This window comes from Brachionichthys hirsutus, unplaced genomic scaffold (assembly GCF_040956055.1).
Source record: "Brachionichthys hirsutus isolate HB-005 unplaced genomic scaffold, CSIRO-AGI_Bhir_v1 contig_189, whole genome shotgun sequence".
Classification (NCBI taxonomy): Eukaryota; Metazoa; Chordata; class Actinopteri; order Lophiiformes; family Brachionichthyidae; genus Brachionichthys; species Brachionichthys hirsutus.
In genome coordinates this window covers 159,114-179,001 of record NW_027180424.1, presented here as the reverse complement: position 1 = coordinate 179,001, position 19,888 = coordinate 159,114, and the positions used below count along the sequence as shown (strand labels likewise).

The 19,888-nt window shown below is 40.0% G+C and overlaps 1 protein-coding gene across 1 annotated transcript in view; it reads left to right on the top strand.

The window, feature by feature from the left end:
• Nucleotides 1-3,050: 3,050 nt before the first annotated feature.
• The window catches only part of LOC137914828 (protein unc-13 homolog C-like), a gene marked incomplete at its 5' end in the record, with an annotated part of 56,520 nt that continues 39,682 nt past the window's right edge, over nucleotides 3,051-19,888 (top strand). Inside the window, 11 exons of the mRNA XM_068758322.1 lie at nucleotides 3,051-3,073; nucleotides 3,682-3,728; nucleotides 5,368-5,446; nucleotides 7,578-7,583; nucleotides 7,889-7,960; nucleotides 11,881-12,100; nucleotides 13,365-13,592; nucleotides 15,489-15,630; nucleotides 17,637-17,806; nucleotides 18,970-19,085; nucleotides 19,353-19,516. Of these exons, the coding sequence (XP_068614423.1) occupies nucleotides 3,051-3,073; nucleotides 3,682-3,728; nucleotides 5,368-5,446; nucleotides 7,578-7,583; nucleotides 7,889-7,960; nucleotides 11,881-12,100; nucleotides 13,365-13,592; nucleotides 15,489-15,630; nucleotides 17,637-17,806; nucleotides 18,970-19,085; nucleotides 19,353-19,516 (1,267 nt within the window). The remainder of the gene's footprint in view (nucleotides 3,074-3,681; nucleotides 3,729-5,367; nucleotides 5,447-7,577; nucleotides 7,584-7,888; nucleotides 7,961-11,880; nucleotides 12,101-13,364; nucleotides 13,593-15,488; nucleotides 15,631-17,636; nucleotides 17,807-18,969; nucleotides 19,086-19,352; nucleotides 19,517-19,888) is intronic.

The following is a 19,888-nucleotide window of genomic DNA, read 5'->3' as shown; positions in this document are numbered from 1 at the left end:
ATACAGGACTCAGGAAATTGGCAAATGTTTGCACAAACCTGTTCAGAGATCAAATTCAACAAACACCCTGCAAAGTACATATTTATTTGTGTTATTTACTGGAACTCATACATAAGGAGAACTTTGCCCTCTCCTGTCTGGATTTATGTGACCATACCAGCCTTTAAGACCAAGAAACAACGTCTTACAAAAGGTATTATTAGGCAAGACAGAAAAAGGAGGGAACACATCTTCAAATTGCATAGACCATGGATCATTCAGTTCACTCTCAAGTGATTTGAACCTGTGACCTTCTTGCTATGAAGCAACAGTGCTCACTACTGTAACATCGTGTTACCCGCACAAATCTACATACTTTATACAACTCCCACCTCTCATTTACGTTATGCCTTCATCTCTATTAGCTGTTCTGTGTCCATCAGGCTCACGCTCTGAACGTGCTCACTGCTTCGTGTTGGAGCGGTGAAGGGAGTCCCAGTAGTACTGCCACTCTTGCCAGGTCTGTCTTCGACTGGCTACCGCGGCGTCTTTATTCAGATGTTAATTCATACCCAAGGGCATTCTATAACCAGGTCAGCCTTGCCTGGAATATTTATAGAGGTCTGCTGCTCGTGAAGTTTGCTGTTTATTCCAGCGGGAGCGATGGAGGTAGACCGTCTTTATGCTTAGTGTACTGTTTCTCCAGAAAGCGTAGATTATAAAAATAATACCAGAATAATATGGATTAAATTATTTGTAAGTTAAATTCTCAACATCATTAAAGTGTAAATGTTGTTTGATAATGGCAGATGAGCCATTTTACCCTCCGCTCTATTCCTGGTTCTTGCCCAGAGGGATTTTATTTTTACTCTGAAACTGAACTACATAAACTTCCTGACATCAGAACGCACCACCTCACCCATTTAGTCATAGCTGGAAAAAAGGGGCTGAGGGGAAGAGTGGGTGATAACATTTAGTGTAGTTGATATGTTGGGTTAGGGTTAGGGTTAGGGTCATTTAGTATTGTCTGAGTCATCAGAGGAGCAAGCGGTTAAAGAATTGGTCACACAGGCTCGCAGAATATTAACATCTCACTCCGAGTTACCACATTTCATACACTGGAGGGCTGTAACATTTTGCAGCACAAATCTCCTCTTTGTCCTCTTGTTTAATCACAAACCTGCTAACCTGTAAATAATATGTGTTATTATTAACAAAGCCTCTGTGAATTTGCTGAATATATGCTCAAATGAAAAGTATTTATTTCACAAAAAAACTCCCTGTCTTGATGAATTTTACAAGTTATATGTTATAAACTGTACAAATACTCAATGATCCTGATAGCAAGACCTAAACAATCAGTAATATCAATTATTGCATTGTTACAAACGAAAGTAAATGGTGTATTCTGTTAACATCCAACACTAATACACATACATAAAATGAATCAAATAAAAAAACAAGCACATTAAAAATATAACAGCACATCAGAATAATCAGTAGTTTATTTATAGTATTTTGGTTTTTGTTATTTTAGTTTGTTGAAATACAAACATAAAAAAGTTATTTAAATTAAAAGTATATAGTATATATAAACTAACTGTCAGCTGATGACCAGCTCTGTTCCAATCTGAACGACCTAAACCAGCCTTGGACACATATTTCTGTTTTGCTAGAAATTAATTGATAATCACAGGAATATGAAAGCTGACTTTTGATCAGACAAATTGTCACTATTTCTATCATGGTTTATGTTTCAGTTATTAAATTAATGAAAAGGTTCTTTGGCGACGCAATTGCTTTTGTGATGACGGTACAAATGTAAATGTAATAAAAAAATAAAATAAAATGCACTTCTGCTTTTCTGCTTTGGCATTTTATTCTGCCATCAAAACAAACATGTGTCGATGTAATAATTTTCATTTACTGAGTAAAGCGTTATTAATTTCTTGGGTAACTTGATCAACTTAATCAACTCACTGGTGTGATGATGATACCTGTGATCACAACATTAAAAAAATCTATTGAAACAAGAGCCAGGTGACATCTGTACTGATGTCTTTATTTTATATATATTATCTTCACTGAAACAACAGATATTTTTCTCTCACTGTATGAGCATGTTTCTGCTAATGTATTTCTGAATGTCCACATAATAGCACATGTTCCTGTCTTTTTTGCTCAAGAGTCTGGTCTTACTATCAGCTCTGTGCAGACTTTTCTCCTCCAGTGAGATCTGTGTAGGATTTACTGCTGTTGTTGATATCGCTATACTTTGTCTTCAGTGCACCCATGCAGTGTAGTTTCCTACCAATCAGTTACACGTTAGCACACAGATTTAAGGCACCTGTGAATTTAGGTTTATATCAGCGGCCAAAAGCTCATCGCTATCCACTGGCTTTATCTAGAGCAGCTGCAGACCCATTGGCAGATGCGTGGCCTATCTTGTGTAACTGTGAACCTGAAGGCAGCTTAGCTGATCTCTGTCCAAGTTACCCACTTGTGGCACCTCTTTGATTGCTGTATCTCTGCATGTGTGCAGCGTTTGTTGTAACCTCACCCAGTGACAATTTATCCTCTCAGCAGTGACACAAGCACTTTTCGGCTTCATGTTGACTGCAATGCCTCTTCAAAGCTTTTAAAATATCAGTGCCTCTATGAGAACCACCATCATGAATAGATGCACTTGTGGTGAACACTAATGGCACTCTAGTGTCTGAGTAATAGTATCTGCCAAACACTGTCTTCTCAGTCAGCGCGTATGTCTGGAATTATTGATATTTTAGTGCTTATTAATTAATGTTTTCATGGTCGGATTTTTTAACTGGTGTCAAATTTCAAGTATACTGAAACAAAATTACATTAAAATTGCTGCTTCAGCTTTCCTTCCACATTACTCTTCTGGTCATTTAGACGTCCTGCCTGATGCACATGTTGACTCTTTCTCCATGTCACCTTAAAATATTTGTCAAAACAGACAGTGATAATAGATGAGTGACTGCTCCTTCCAGTGAGAAACTAATACATTTCCCAACTCACCACCCTTCTGTCATCTTTTTTCTTTCTTTCAGACAGCACTGCTTTGGATACACAGGTTTTAAGTCATTATTTCTAATCCTCCATGTGAATATTTGTGGAATCATTGCATGTGCATGTGTTTTTTAATGTATTTTGTACAATGTGATTTGATGGTGTTGTGCATTTTGTTTCCCTCTGAGTGTATCTGTGAGTCTGTCTTTACGCTGTAAGATAAAAGAAGTGGTAAATGTTATAGATATGAATGCCGTATCTGCCTTTGAGTCATCACAATATGTGTTGGTTGTCCTTTTACTGCTCCCTTTTTTTCTAAGAAAATGATTTGTGTTTCAATTTTGGTCAGTGAAGTGGGACGGGGGGTGTTACATAATAGTCAGATGTGGCCTGTAGCACCAAAAGCAGCAAAACTCCCAGTCTTGAGCCCACAAATTACATTGATGTGGAATAATTTGGACTTTTGCCTGTGGTACTTCCCTCTCTTCTCTCTGCACTGCACTTCCCCTCTTCTGTCATTCATGTTATCCTGAACTGATCTCCAAATGTACTATTTTCCCATTATGTTATATATAAATGTAATTTGTTTAAATCTGCTTCTACTTTGTTTTCACTTGTTTGCTTTTACCTTCTACTTTCATGTTTTACATCCTGTTTTTCATCTCTCTGCAGCCTCGAAGCGTTTTGGATCCCAAAGTGCTCGGCTTGCAGACTGGAGGGTGGGTGGTGGCTCATGTCCTGATCTGATCATTGCACAATTACACATGTCTTTGCAGTGGTGCTGTTTTGTACTTCCACACTGAGACTCATGTACGGTAGTTTAAATATCACAGATATCGCAGATCAGGGGCATGCAACCCCCAAGAAAGATCATGTGCCTTGTTTTGTGTCTTGGCAAAAAGACAAAACGAACCTAGAAAATGCCTGATATCCTTGCAACATCTGCAAACATGTAAACTAATGTAGAACTAGAAAAAGACAATCAGACATTGCAGACCCTCGCCTCCAATAGACTATTCGATCTTGTGGCCAAACCTGCGCTAGCTTGCTGCTCCGGAATGGGAAAAGATACAACTACAACTGTAACATATATGAAACTAGAATGAACTATGCGTGTGCACACCAAATATGAAGTCTCTAGCTCCGAAATTGAGGTCAGGATGGACTCGTGAAAAATACCGATTTTAGAATGAAAATTAGCTCTCAGATCCAGATTGTGATCCGGATCTGGCCGAAATTAGTCATGGTCATAGACCTTTAAGGAGACTTATGTGTGATTTTTTTCAGATCCATACCACCATATAAGAAAAATGTCAAAAAGTGCCCTATCTCGCAATGTTAAAGAATCCTTTAAAAAATTCTAGAATCTGGATCCAGATCCGGATCAACGCCATTCTCGGGGAGGACCGAGCCACGGACAGAACCTTGCTTGTGTAAAAAGTTCAAGTTGATTGGGTTACTAGTTTTTGAGTTATGCGCATGGAGAGACAAACAAACAGACAAGCAAACAAACAAACGGACCCAATTGCAATACCCTCACCTCCTCTTCAGCGAGGGTAATAAATGGTAAACATATGAATACAAGATTGATAAAGTGAATTTGTGTCACATGGGAAAGAGCTAAAAATCCTATTTAGCACCATTTACCCTAGCATGCCTATGTAGTCATCTGCAGCATGCAGGCAGTGAGAGGCAAGGGCCATAGAGCGAGGCAGGAGCCATCGCAGCTTGTCACGTTGAGTATCTTTCGGGTCATACCACCAATGTTGCTGAGAGGCCTGACAGGAAAGTTCGAGGAGCTTTATCTTTGTAGAGGCATTGGAGGTCTGATGTCATGTTGAGGTCATTAGAGAGGCTTTGAGTGACAACGGAGGTGATGCCACTGAGAGCCCTTTTGGGAAAGGAACAAGCCTTGGAATGCAATGAGAGGGCTGTGGAGCATGCACAAGGGAGTTTGAGGTTGGAGAGAGAGTTAGAAAACTGGAAATGATGCGTTGCAGAAAAGAACTCCTTCTGAAGTGTCTATTTTTGAGGCATGAGCTCTCCTATTAAGAATACACGCATAATATGGACTTGGTATCATGTGCATCAATTAAAAGCAACAGTGGAGCAGAACCCAAAGGCAGATGCCATGGGTCAGTGAGAGGCTTTGGGAATAGCAGATGGCGAGAGGGATCACATGGGGCTCCAGAGTGTGGGTTTTCAGCATCATGAAGAGGAAGGGGTGAGACAAGTTAGAAAGGAAGCGTGATCCATGGCCGACTGTGTAAATCAAACCCCCCTTTCACTGCAGTAATGTCTCTCCCAGCATAGCATTATTATGATATTAACCCTCCTTATATCTGTCTGCTTCTCCAGGGCTGGCAGCATTCTTTATGGTATTGACAGCATGCCAGATTTACGCCGCAAGAGGACAGTGCCTCTTGTCCGGGACCTGGTGAGTCATCTTCCTCAATAAGGTTACGTGTGATTCATGTGAAGTTTGAAATCCCAGTGACTGCATGTTATATCACACGTGCTCTGTGTGAGTATAGATCTCAGCTGGAGACAATACAAAGTTTATTGTGAGCGGGATAAAATGGGTTAGGGCTACATGATGACTGGGTTTGTTTCTTTTCATTAGCTAATACTGCAAGACAGGCCCATATATAACCTCAATATTGTTTTACTTGACATTCAGGCAAAAATAATGGTTATTAAGAGAGAATTTTATTTATGATTTTAATTCCATGCTTTTTAAGACAGCATCACACTGATGCTCACCCATTTTTTTAATTTATTGGAACATAATGTGTCATAACAATCCCATGGAGAGGCCCGTTGCAGTACAGCCCACTTTAGCACTATGCCACATGGTTCGGCTTTGTGAAAGATACAGACCATGAGGATAAATATAGTTTGATTTGAAATGTTAGTCCATTATATGCCTCATATTATGTGTTTGTCTTGTGAATGTTTGTCTCTCGTCTTTGTGTATTTTAAAGTAAAGGATGAAAAAATATACCCAAACTCTTAAAACCAACATGTTTAATATCTGTGTAATAACATGCTGACTTAGCTTGATGTCATACACCTAGATACTGATGATTGTTTATATCACGATGAACAACATGAGTTGATGCTTTATTTGTCCATATCTCTCATGAAATTAATAACCAACAATGTCTTGGTAAGTATGGGCTGTCGTTTATTATGTATTTGGATTTTGCGTGCATACTTGCCATTTCTACATAGACCCATAACAGCTATGGGTCATATTTTTCAGTGAGTTGTCAGATTTCAGCCTCGCCAGTGCTTGGGCCCTTTTCTTCTTTCCCTCTTTGTTGATCGGCAGATGTTGAAAATTTGTAGTTAACTTGAAATGTTGACAACTCTACCCAAAAATATATCTGAAAGACTTCATTGACTTCTGATTTAACTGTGTGAGGCTTTTAAATCATGTAAAAGTGACAATGAGTAAGCCTTTTACACGTGGGATGAAGTCAGCAGTCAGTAAACTAATTGGTGCCATGGCTCTCCTTTGTCAATGTTCCCCAATTGCTGTGTGATTGCTTCAGGGCAGCAACAGCGCTTGATTGGAACGGACAGCAGGGTTCCCCCATACTATGGTGGGATACAACATTCTAGACCAAGAAAAAGAACTAACGTAGGAAATGGATTCACAAAGCATTTAACATTTAACACTATATATTGAGGCTTGACAGATACGATCTGGACACACAGGTTCTTATTGTAATGCCCGTAGCATCCTCAGCAGTGCTGGTGCATGTTGATAAACTGACATCAACGCTCACCGTTCATGGCGAGGTCACGCGCCCTCCTACATTCCCCATGGCTTCCATGGATCTTTACCATAGCTGGGCTGTGCAGACAAGAGGGTCGTGGTAAAGACTAATCCAATATCGTCAGCTGTCCATGTCTGCATTTCTCTGTTATGTAACTTCCTCCAGTATGAGATAAATGTTTAACAATCTCCAGTCAGACAAACTCAGTGGATATAATACAAAAACTAATTTACATTTGTGTATATGTGCTCTCTGTGTGTGTGTTACTAGTGTGTGCTTGAGTGGGACTTGGATGAGTGTGATACCAGTTAATGTTTGAGTAAGTGTTTTTTTTTTTAGTGTGTGAGTAGATTTATGTAGGTTTTCAAAGTATGTCTGAGAGGTTTGGTGTCGTGCAGTTCAGCTGGCTTCACAGGCGTGTGTGTGTCTTGTGTTTCCCTGTTTGCGTTGCTGTAATGTGCAGAGCAGACAGCAGAAAATATGGTCAAAGCTTCATCCAATAGAAATCTGAATATGCCAAGCATGACTGCAGTTTAGAAACGTCCAATGCATGAGGGGATAAAGACTCATGCAACGGCCGTGCAATCTCTCTTGATGAATAGTTGAACCTCTCTAGCTTTGTGCCCCAACCAAGCAGTCCTGCATGGCAGTTGAGACACCTGTGCGCTCACTATGGATAATAAATACAAGTCCTCTCCTGTTGTGCTTTACATATTTGCCCCCCTTTTAATTCATTTACTTTATTTCTGTCACCCTCTAACAATTGGCTGCTGGAAATCACAGGCTTTGGTAAGATTACAAACTTTTAGCTTTTCTGCACAAGCTAAGAACAACAGACTCATTATTTGTCTTTAGTCACATCCATTATTGAAATTTAAATGTCTAGCTTTGAGTTTATTTCTTTATTTAATCTATTTAATCTCTTCCAAGAGTTTTCCCTTCCTTTTACAATATATTATTACACAGTCACAAGCTGTTTAACTACTTAGACATTTTTAAATCTATTAAGATGCTGCATACATTTGTAGAAAGATTTAATGAGTTGGTGAATTTTCCCCTTCATTGTCTCATTTCCTTTCCTTTTCTTCTCTCAGACGCTCACTGCTCGAAAGGCAGGCATCTCGTTCGCTCTGGTGAACAGGTCCACGCTGAATAATGAGGACCTGGTGAGTATTACCATTCCTGCAATGCCTGTTTGGAAAATCATTTCATCGTTTGTTGTGCAGTCTAAGTGAGTAATGAGGGGCGGTGTGGCCGTTGGGCAGTGTTCAGAGGGAAGGGTTGGACTCAGACAGTTTTATAACTGTGCTGTGGTGCATCAATTATACTTCAGGACCAGGTATCACATTGCAGGAACACGTGGCATTAAAATTAAATTGAGTTCATTTTATTCTGATAAAAAAACTTTTGTTTAGTCACAAGCATTGCGTCTCAAGTAAGACGGAAGTACAGAGGCCCAAACAAAAGGAAGAAAGTCTCAGTCAGTGATGAGATACACTTTAGTGTTGACCTCCAAATTTTCCTCTGCATTAATTGATTGCAATTATTCCATCCCAGAGGGAAGAGAGCCTTAAAGTGGGCAAACAGCAGGACAGAAAAGTTTCTCAGCCAGACAAACAAGGAGACAACATCAAACCCATGAATAATAAGGGCCTGTCCTAACCTGCAAGAGGAGTACATTTGAGTATAGGATTGTTTGTGTACTGATTTGTGATTTGTGTCCATATAACTTATCCATTTCACAATTTGACTAGGTCTCTATGGTCTAGCTGTCCAGATGCTCTAAAATACAGTCTTGATTGCTTACTCATGGTCATGGTGCTGATTAAAAGGGATAAAGGGATGAAGAGTGCATCACGCCATTTCTCCCTCATCTGGGAGAAATTACGTGATGCCCTGTGATTAATGTGGAAGTTGATTCAGAAATTGCACCACAACAGAAAGTAAATAATTTAACTTTATGAATAGTCTAATGTTCTTATTTGGAACAAACAAGCACGGGTTTATTGCATGCATATATGAGTGGAGCCGATTTCTGAGTTCTGAGCTCGGCTGCAGCTTGTGTGGTCTTGGTAAGTAGGACGAGCAGCTGTCAGAGTTTTATCTGCTGCATTAAGTCCAGGAGAGTGCTTTCCAGTAAGGATGGTGAGAGCAGTCAGTATGAACATCTGCTGCTGAAAATCGCAGATGAGTTAGGGGAAGAGAGCAGAGAGGAAGAAAAAGTGAAGGGAATGGTGGGAAAGGGAGCGGGTGAGGAGAAGATCAGAACTGAGAATGTTTTGTCATTGTGACCAGATGGACCTGATGTCACTGATCTTCCCTTCTCTTTCTGGAGTAATGTTTAATCCTTCCTCCATCCTCTTCGTCTGTGATCTGTTTGCAGTCTGTTCCATTTTCCTCTCTTTTTTAGTTAAATTAATATTAATCTGATTAAAATTCTGTCATCAGTCATTCCTGATGTATGGAAGAGTCCATCCCCATGCTATGCTCCGTTTGCCTCGTGTTTCCCACGTGTCTGCTTTTCAGAGCATAAAGAACATGATGTGTGGGCCAGCTAATCGCCCCTGTGTCTGTTCAATGTTCTGCGTTGCGTGTGATCTGAGCGCCAGAGCGTTTTAACGTGATGATGATGTGACAGTCAACATAAACTTACCTGCTTAGACAAAGACAATGGAGAAGAAGATGAGAGCCAAGCTCTGACATAGAGTCAAGCTGTATCTGGACACAGGATGTGATGTGTTGTTCCAAGTCAGCTCAGATATCATCAGGCAAATTAGCAGCGGCAAAATATACTAAGGCTCTGTATTGATTTTTAGATGCTTGCTTATTCAAATCATCTCGATTGGTTCTGTGAATCCTGCCAGAGAGTGTTTGGTCATGTATTTTGCAGAAAATCACCACAATACACTGTTATGGATGAAATGGTATAAATGTTCAAGCTAAATATGATAGTTGGAGGAGGATGGCAGTGTCAGTGAAGGGGCAGGCAAGGGCAATAGGTGGTAAATTGGAGAGGAGGGGTGAGAGGAGGAAAGGTTACGTTTTTCTCTCAGGCAGAGGCCGTGACTGCAGCTGTCAATCAGTCCTAAGAGAGCCTAACACATGATGAGACACAGAGATGGAGGGAAAACTAAAGAACAGGGTCAACCTGTGTTAGTAAATTAGATAAATAGTGAAATCCTGGTCATGCAATGATCAAATACTTAGTGTCATTTCTAAAACATTAAATCAGCTTGTAGAATAGAGAATGGGAAGCTATATTCTTACCAGCCATGTCAATTCACAACAAAACTAGAAAAGCCCTCAGAGAGCGCAGACCTCTGCCGAACAGCTCATTCTCTTCGTAATTGCCTTTACACCATCCATCCGCATGGTGGTCTGGATCATCATCAAAATGTTATAAATTGTTCACTGTATCTTTATACACCAACGAAAAGTTAAATTGAATATGGGTTGATGTGTATCCGTAAATGGAGTTTTCAATGTTAAAAAGTTATATTTTTTACTGACCTCATTCTGGATCCGATCTGGATGAAATTCGGTGGAAAGATAGAGGTCCCATCCCTACATGACTGTCATATTCCATAGAAATCGGTCAATAATCAACCAAGATATTGAGGAACAAATTCTGAAGCTCCATTGACTGCAATGTTAATGAAAATTTCAACGTGATCCATAATCAAGGATCTCTTCTGGATCATCACCAAAATGGAATCATCTGTTCCCGGTAACATTCCCAACATTTCCTAAAAATGTCATCAAGATCCGTCTGTAATCGTTTGAGTTATCTTGCTAAAAGTCAGACAAACAAATGAGCAAACCAACGCCGGCGAAAACATAACCTCCTTGGCGGAGGTAATAAAAGATTGTGAGGACTGAGAGATTTCCCACACTCATCTCCTTCAGGCTGTTCAGTATTAAATCATTTGAGGAGCAAGCTTCAAGGTGTAACCCCCGTCTGGCGCACATGTAAATTATGGATAAATCGTTCTTCATCTATTCCCTTTTAACGTTAAAACGTAAATCTCTGTCTCCCTTTGCGTTTCATTAAATCTCCTCCAGGATTGAACAAACCTTCCTGCTGCCTCAACAAATGTTTCACAATGTTAGACAGCCTTGTTAACGTGTCGTCGGGTTTCTTTTAATCACACTTGCAAAAGTTCGCACATTTGGAATTCTCTCTGCTCGTACGTTTGAGTGTGCTTTGTGGCAAAGTCGGAGCTACTCCTCATGTCAACACAAAAGGGGGAGCTGAAAGCAGAGCAGGGGAGGAGAGGGCTGGACCAGAGTGGAGAGGAAGTACCACTTTGAGATTTATTTAATCACCATACATCTCCTCTCTGTCACTTTGTCTCCTCCTTGCACTCTTGCTTTCAATCTGGATAATGCTCACTTTTGAAAACCTTATTTACAATAGCCATTGATTCCACCCTGAAGAATTGGCAAGTCTCAGCTTATTTTCAGTCCTTGCAGATGGCAAGGCTTGCAGCAGTAAAGCATTCAGCTTGAAAAGCTTTCTGTTGCACAGCAATCAGTCCACACAGGTTTCTTGCAGACTTGGTCTGGTGGAGTTTTAGACAGTAAACAAGTCAATGGGTACAAAGCCACTGGGTGCTAAGGATGCTGTTAATCTAAGTTTAATGAGATGTAAGGGTGAGCTGACCTCTCCATTAATGGTAAGAGGATTAGAAAATGATTAAAAAAAAGAACCCCATATAATTATCCATTGTTCTAATGTAATCTGTTACAGCCCTTTAATGAAAGAAGCTGAGGAATACGTATGGAAGGTAGCTGTAGGCTCGCCAGCTCATACACATATTTACTGGGGTTTTTGTTTGGCTTAGGGTTTAAAACTAAACCAGATGTTACTATGTTACCAAGCAAACGTGTTCCCCAGGCAGGTAAATGTTTCCCTCTTTTTTAACACCAATTTCAAGATACATTCAAACTTTTTGAAAGCGATTGTTTCGTTTGACTTTTGACGCTGGTTTTTCAGCAGCATCAGCCATGTTTTCTGTCTTCTCACATTCCCATCACATTTCCACAAGCCTTACTATTCTGTTCTCTATGTTCACTTTCTTTTCAGAAGCTGCACGTCTTCAAGAAGACTCTCCAGGCCTTGATTTACCCTATTTCATCAACCACACCTCATAACTTTGAGGTGTGGACAGCGACTGCGCCCACCTACTGTCATGAGTGCGAGGGGCTGCTGTGGGGCATTGCCCGCCAGGGCATGCGCTGCTCAGAGTGTGGTGTTAAATGTCACGATAAGTGCCAGGACCTGCTCAATGCAGATTGTTTACAAAGTAAGGAACATAATTCTCACCATAATGCTTTTCTATGCAGATCACTTATATCATTATTATCTTCAATGGCTTCCATTGGATTGACATTGCATTCAAAGTACGTTGTATTAATTATCATCTCTTACATCTTGTGAGTCTTGACTGATGAGTGCTGTCTAATAATCAAATAATTTATAAAATGCTTAAAATCAGTTCAATCTAAAACCATGGTATGCCGGGTAAGTGAGCGTGATGCTAGCGTGGCACCTGCTTTTATCTTAGGTTTATCTCGAGCTTTTACGTCTTTAGAAATACCAGTACTGAACGGAAGCCCAGGTAAGGTCGCCTGCTTGACATTCCCTCCAACAGCAACGCTGTGCTTGTTGCAGGGCCGTCAACGAGTCACCTTTCACACATGTTTTGCACTGTTAATCCCGGAACATCTCTAAGGAGTGGAACAACAGATGTACGATAAGGTTGGATTTTGAGAGCCACAGAGTCGACATGTTTCCTTCGAGCCATACCCTCTGTGCAGGTTCGGGGGACTTAAGGATGATGCCATATAAGGCCCTGATCAGGAAGCATAGCCTTGCTGGAGTCAAACTTCACATATTTGCCGCGGCTGATTACAGCTTCCCAGTTGGGCTCACAGTTCTGATTTTGTGGCTCTCCTCTTCATCTTCACCACTGATGTCGCAAATCTTTTCCTTTCCTACTTTGCGGCTTTGGACTACATGTTGTGTCTCCTAGATCAATTGCCTGGTTTAATGCCTCCATTGCAGTTCACTTTCATCTGTCATTACATGTAAATGCTGTTATGGAAATTTGTGTGTCACTGTTCTTGTCCTTACATTCACTGCTTCAAATCACATGGTGCATTCGCGCTGCACACTCATCACAGCTTCCAATCAGCTGTTTCAATCATGCACAACCCTGTAGTAACAGTAAAGACTAATTGGAAGAATGCAACATGCAGACTATTTAAGTGGATTAGCTACAGTATGGCTATTATAAAAGCCAATACTCTATGGTTCCAGCTGTGATTTGTCTTTATCACGTTTCAATCTGCACTTAAGAACACATTCTGGTTGCATGATACCGATCAGATACAGAAAATGTGTGTCTTTTGCTTTACAAACATATACATACAGATACTAATGCATTGATAAATATGGTCCACCTAGACATAGGAGGCATTCTGACATTGAATAGATCAGCTAATTTGTTTTTTTTAACATCAGGCTATGAAACAAGCAGAAAATTGGGACTGAACATTTTGTTTCAGGGGCAGTGGAGAAGAGCTCCAAGCATGGAGCAGAGGACAAGACCCAGAATATAATCATGGCTATGAAAGAGCGCATGAAGATAAGGGAGAAGAACCGTCCAGAGGTGTTTGAGGTGATCCAAGAGATGTTTCATATCAACAAAGAAGACTTCAACAGCCATTTGAAGATAGCCAAGCAGGCCGTTTTGGACGGGACCTCCAAATGGTCTGCCAAAATCAATATCACAGGTCAGCCTGGCTCCCCTTGTCATATCAGAAAGTTAATTCTTCAAATGAACCAGTAAAATCTTAATTATGAAACTGTCCATCAAAGAGTGTTTTAATTATGATGGTATTTTATTAGCTCCTATTCACAATGTAGTTATCAGTCAATGGAACGGTAATGATTTCCTTCAAACTAGTATCACTAGTTTGAAGGCAATACCTCTCCTCCTCCTCCTACTAATTCTACTACTACTACTAATAATAATAATTATTATAATGGTGGTGATGATGCCTAATCATTATCTTTAAACACATTTCATTATTAAAATGTTCTTCTTTATGCTTTACAAACTGTTTACTGTCATTAATCACGGCAAATTACTTTTTCCTAGTTAACCAAGAGAAATAATTCAGGAAATCCACTTTGTAACCTAACCCCCCCCCCAACTCCAAGCCATCCCTTTGGTAACTGGTGCAGGCCCAGCTCATTTATTGCACACCTTGCATTTCTCACAGTGTCAATGCACCAGTGAAAATTGAAACGTGTGGGAGGGAGACAAAATAGAAAGGTGATTGGATAGGGAGGGGAAGTGTGCGAAAAGGGAAAAGACAACATAAAAAAGACAGAGCAGGGAAAGGGAGTGAGAGAGACATTAAAAACACCCAAGGTTGCTTCAGTTCATATTGCCAGCGTCTTATTGAATGCTCAGTTTTCAAATGTATTTGACACCTTATTATTTATTCACCATTCAATAAATGACTGACTGGAATGGCCTTTTCACCACCCTGTCAGTGACCATGAGTTATTCTGTATTTTGTTAATGTTCTTCGATCTTACATTATTATCAGCTAATTTGAGCAACAACAACAAAAAAAAAGACTGCTAATGCAGTACTTGCCTTTCGGTATGATAAAGAGCTTTATCATACCGAAAGGCAAGTACTGGATTAAAAAGCTACCACAACAAGTGGCCTGTGAATGCCCACAAGAAATCTGCAGTGGACGGAGGGGCAAATATCTCACCATCAACCTTTTTTGACAGCGACTTCTTTAATATATTCATGTTGCTGTGGTTACAGTTATGATTGTTTACTCGCTGTTTATTTCTGTACATTGAACATTGATTTGAAGTGGCATCCAGGAGTGAAGGTTTACTGCAAAAGGATACAAGCAGCACTTTGGTGACCTGTCTAAACGTACTTTGTTGTCTCAGACTTCTGTTTTACCACAGTAGGCGTTTTGCTTTGAACACTCCTGCAGCAAGCAGGCCATGACTCTTCAGACCTCCATATCCTGCAAACCTACCTGTGTCAGCATTGAACTGAGGATATATATGTTCCCTGAATTATTGAGAGAGTCACTTATGCATATTTAATGCCACAGTGTCGTTTTTCCCTTTTATGGCACTGTGAAATACTACTGCCTCTCATTCTCTGCATCTACCTCTGCGTGGAAATAAGATTCTGAATAACAGACCCGTCTTTGAAGTGAAGCCTTAGCTCGTATAGGAATACTCAAATAGGTGGCAGCATCACAGAGATGAGACCTGTTTGTGGCCTAGATGCAAGAATATGTAAATCACACCTATATTGAATATGGTACATGCACGCCAAGATAAATAATAATTTGAGCTCATTGCCTCCAATGCATGCAACAATTTTGCAAATTGGCTGACAGAGGCCACAACATGATTTCATTAAATATTTGTGAATACGATCTGAGAAAGATTTAGATCTAATCTGAAATCAAATCTCATCCATCAATTGTGCTAATGACTTCTAAAGGAATAAAATTACAATGAATAATACATTTATTGATTGATAATCATCATTCATTCCAGCACCAGTAAAATCAAAGCTCTAAATTGCATTTGGTATGCACATGACTTTGTATGTTTCTCCATTCCTGTCTTTCCTGCAGTCATGAGTGCACAGGGCTTACAGGCCAAGGATAAAACGGGCTCCAGCGACCCTTACGTCACCGTCCAGGTGGGGAAGACCAAACGCAGAACGAAAACTATCTTCGGCAACCTCAACCCAATTTGGGATGAAAAGTTCAATTTGTGAGTGTGCTCTTTTAATTCCCCCCCCAGCAACTAGATAATCCCCAAAAAGATTGAGAATCATCTGTCAGTGAATAAATTAAATATATATATATATATATATATTTTTTTAATTCTGTCTAACTTAATAGCTTAGGAACTTACTCTCATTTAGGATATGTTGCTCACCAGCTGCAGCACAAAGATTTTGGAAATTCAGACTCTGATAAGAACAGCTTTACAATGACATCCATCAGCACACACAACACAGGTCTTACATCTTTAAAGCCTTCTGTGCTTAACTGCTTTAGAAGTACGTGACTTCTCATTTTTTAAGGACTTCTGCATTGTGCTGACGAGGCTTATGTGTCTTTTTCTTTAGTACAAGCTGTTCTCCTTTGTCAGCTTGGATGTGCAATAACCACTCAATGTACTGGTTACCTCTCAGCCTCTGGCACTGTTCAGCTACAATGATAGTACAAGTAGTCTTACTTTTAAAGCAGTTGGTATTTCATCCCATAGTCCTCTGATGAAATGCAGTACACTTGCAATATCATAAATAATGTGAAGTGATTTTTTTAAAGAGATTACATTGGATGTTTATCCATGTAAATTTGAAGAACCCTGCACAAGGATTGTTTTATGTCAATAGCCTTTACACATATTTGTTAGTGGTTGTTTGGCTTCATCTTGTTTGCATCAGGAGCAAACGAATACCAACTTTCAAATACTTAATACGCTGTCTTATGCCATATATAGTTTTTCTCGGTGCATCTGTGAGAACCCCCCCCCCCCCCACACACACGCATCTAATACAGATATATAACTTGAATCAGGCACTGTATTTTTTTTTTTTGAAACCCTATATCTCTCTGGAAGGATAGATCACTAAAATAAAAGACACTGTTAAAGGCTCAATGAGAGTTTAACATGTTTACATAGACTAGACGATGATGCCATTTTTTTGACGAATGCAGAAACAATTTTTCCAAGTTTATCCAGTGGAAACTGTCCATATCTTAAGCACCATTAATCTTAGAAACCATGTTTGGTTTTCTTCAGAAATTACACATTTGAGAAAATTCTCTTTAACTGTTGTATAAATACTTTTCCTTTACAATTACAGGAGTCATGTTTTGCATGATATGCACACTGTATATGTACGTTTGTGTGTGTGTGTGTCTCTGTCGTCAGTTACAAACAAGACTCCACATCTGTTATGAGGCTCCAGTGGTGGCTGTAATAAAACTCCTGTCCTATTAGTCCCAGACTTGTAGATTAATAGAGCGATGCATTACTGTGTGCTTAGCTAAGAGAAAAGTCCAGGACAAGAGCAGCAGCAGCAGCAATCACTGCTTCCCTGGAAAGAGATTACTGTAGTTAAAAATAAATTACGACGTTTTTTTTCTCTCTCTCAAGCTTTTACACCTAAACTGTAATTAGAATAAGAAGTAATCTGTTGGTTTTGATTCCAGAGCCAAACTGCCTGACCCCATCCGGAGATAAAAGGTCTACCCACCTATGTCCTATTTAGCAGAGTCATTATTATAAAATGTCTGTAAGCTGCACCGATGCAAGCATCAACAAAGCTTTCACAGAAATAAAATCATCGCCATGAACCGTACGCAGTCTTCCCTGTGACATATTCAGCTCTTCCCTAGTGGTTCGAGCTTCCATTGGGAAAGACAGAAGTCTAGAGAAGCAGACTAAAGGTCATGCAGTATCTTGAGGTAATTGTTCCTTGCAGGCAGCCACCTCCTCTCCACAAATTGCACTTACTCATACATCCATGAACGTGCACAAAGATACTTGATTTCGGGCAAGAATTGTTCTCTGTATATCGCTTAGAAAATGGTCAGGGAGTGCTTCTGTGTGGCTGAACTTGTGTTTATGCTGCACATTTCACCGTCATTCTGCACAGTACAATACACCGAGCTGATGAGCGGTCTTTCAATATGCTGTTGCTCCTGCTGTTTACTTGCTGTGATTGTTCTGGCCTGGCAAACTCATAATCTCTCAAATTGCAGTGAATGTCACAATGCCACTGACCGCATCAAGGTCCGCGTGTGGGATGAGGACGATGACATCAAATCGCGGGTAAAGCAGCACTTCAAACGCGAATCAGATGATTTCCTGGGCCAGACCATCATCGAGGTTCGGACTCTGAGTGGAGAAATGGACGTTTGGTACAATCTAGGTACATCATGTTAAACTCACAGTGTTCGTACAGAATATTACAGTGGGAGGGGCTATTACAGATAATAATACTGTATAGAGAACACATTTTATGATTGACCACTGCATTTTTGAAGCAGATTTTTTGAGCTTGATTTCATTTTTTTATATAACAGATATCACAGTGACACTGGTAGAAGAAGAAGATGCATTGTTTGAGTGTTTTAGCATACTAATTCTCAACACTTCATTCCACAGGAATCTTTTATTTTGTTGTCAAATATATAATGTATGTAATTATTTAGATCAATTATGATTATGACACATTTTAAAAGACTTACATAACATATAGAGTACATACTAAAGTAACGATCAGTCACACCATTCATTTCTTCCCATGCACATTCTCATTGCACTGGAAAACAGTGCTGATAAATGGATGGTCTGATAGCATGTGAAATCATCATTACTGACCATGCATTTAAAATCCATAAAGATCTGTGGTTCGGTTGCTGCAATTTATTTTTCCACATATCACTGGTTTGTCCGTACTACACGAGGGAGGGCTTTGCGGCAATAGTCACCTTCTGTCCACCATTTCTGCTCTATTCCTTTTTAAATATCCGTAATGAATGTTTAAACAGATACTACATCGGTCAGGGTACCCACTCCTCCAGCTGCTTCACCCTTCAAGCCTCTTCAGCTTCTCTTCAATCCGTGCTTTTTGTGCATACAGCACTAGTCTCTAACTTTGCATGTTATTATTTTTCACTTGATTCTTATGACAATGATGATGAGACTCCCACTCATTTTAGACACTAGAGATTAATTTACATGAGTGCGCAGACAGAGTCAACAGTGGAATCATTCCGACCTGCCACATAGTTGCTTGCCTGCAGTTTTGCCAAGCAGTTTTAAAATCTGTTCCATATGTGGCATAAGGAAAGACATGACCATGGTGGAGAATTATTCTTATTTATTGATATGTGCAATTTTCACCATCCATACTCAGTCCTCATGCACCTGGCATTCTATTTTTTCCCCCCAAAACCATTATAGTTTCTGTGGATTGTGGTTGTCTGCTCAACATGGATCTAACTAAAGGAAGATGTACATTGTAACTGGTAATTTAATAATCAGCTCATTGGAAGTTCTAGAAGAATCCATCTAGTTTACATGTTACAGATAAACGGACCGACAAGTCTGCAGTATCTGGTGCCATCCGAATGAAGATCAGCGTGGAGATGAAAGGGGAAGAGAATGTGGTTCCACCTCACGGCCAATACACGTGTTTACACGAGGTAAACGTCATGACATGATTCAGCAACAGGAAAAATGTGTTTCGTCACGCAATTGCTATAGAAAACATGAACTGTGAACTGGTGGCACTTTCAATGACAATAGTAACAACATAACAAAACAAATAAACGTTTATATTGGGATCAGAAATGACTGCCGCCATGATAAGGCTTTCCTCTTGCTGCCATGTAATGTCATTTTTTATTGCTTGTTTTGACAATGTGCTCCATCACCACAAGTTGTTCCGTTATCTTTGGTGCCACTTGCAGAATCTGTTCCACTACCTGACAGAGGTGAAGAACAGCGGGGTAGTGAAGATCCCGCAGGTGAAAGGGGACGAGGCGTGGAAGGTCTACTTTGACGACGTGTCTCAGGAGATAGTGGATGAGTTTGCCATGCGATATGGAGTGGAGTCCATCTATCAGGCTATGACGTTAGTACCACCCTGATCTATGACCTTTTACTTCACCAATCTGTCAATGTCCCATTCAGCAGCACGGAGAAGACGCGTCGATGAGAGGAGAGTAGGTGGAGACGTGGAGTAGTAAAAGATGTCTCCCCAGCAGCACCAGGGCAACCGAGCCCCTAAGTTAGACTGATAAATGACTATTTGTTGAGCAGTCCCTCTCTCACTGTGTATTTAGCTGTTGTTTTTGTACATCATATGTTAAATACACTGGGATTTTACTGGTATATGTAACATAAATCAAAGCCTATATGTTGGTAAATGAGGCCACATGGGTCCCGCAAATAAAGCAACAGAGAGAAATGTTATAGCTTCTATGGTTTTACTGAGAATTTGGAC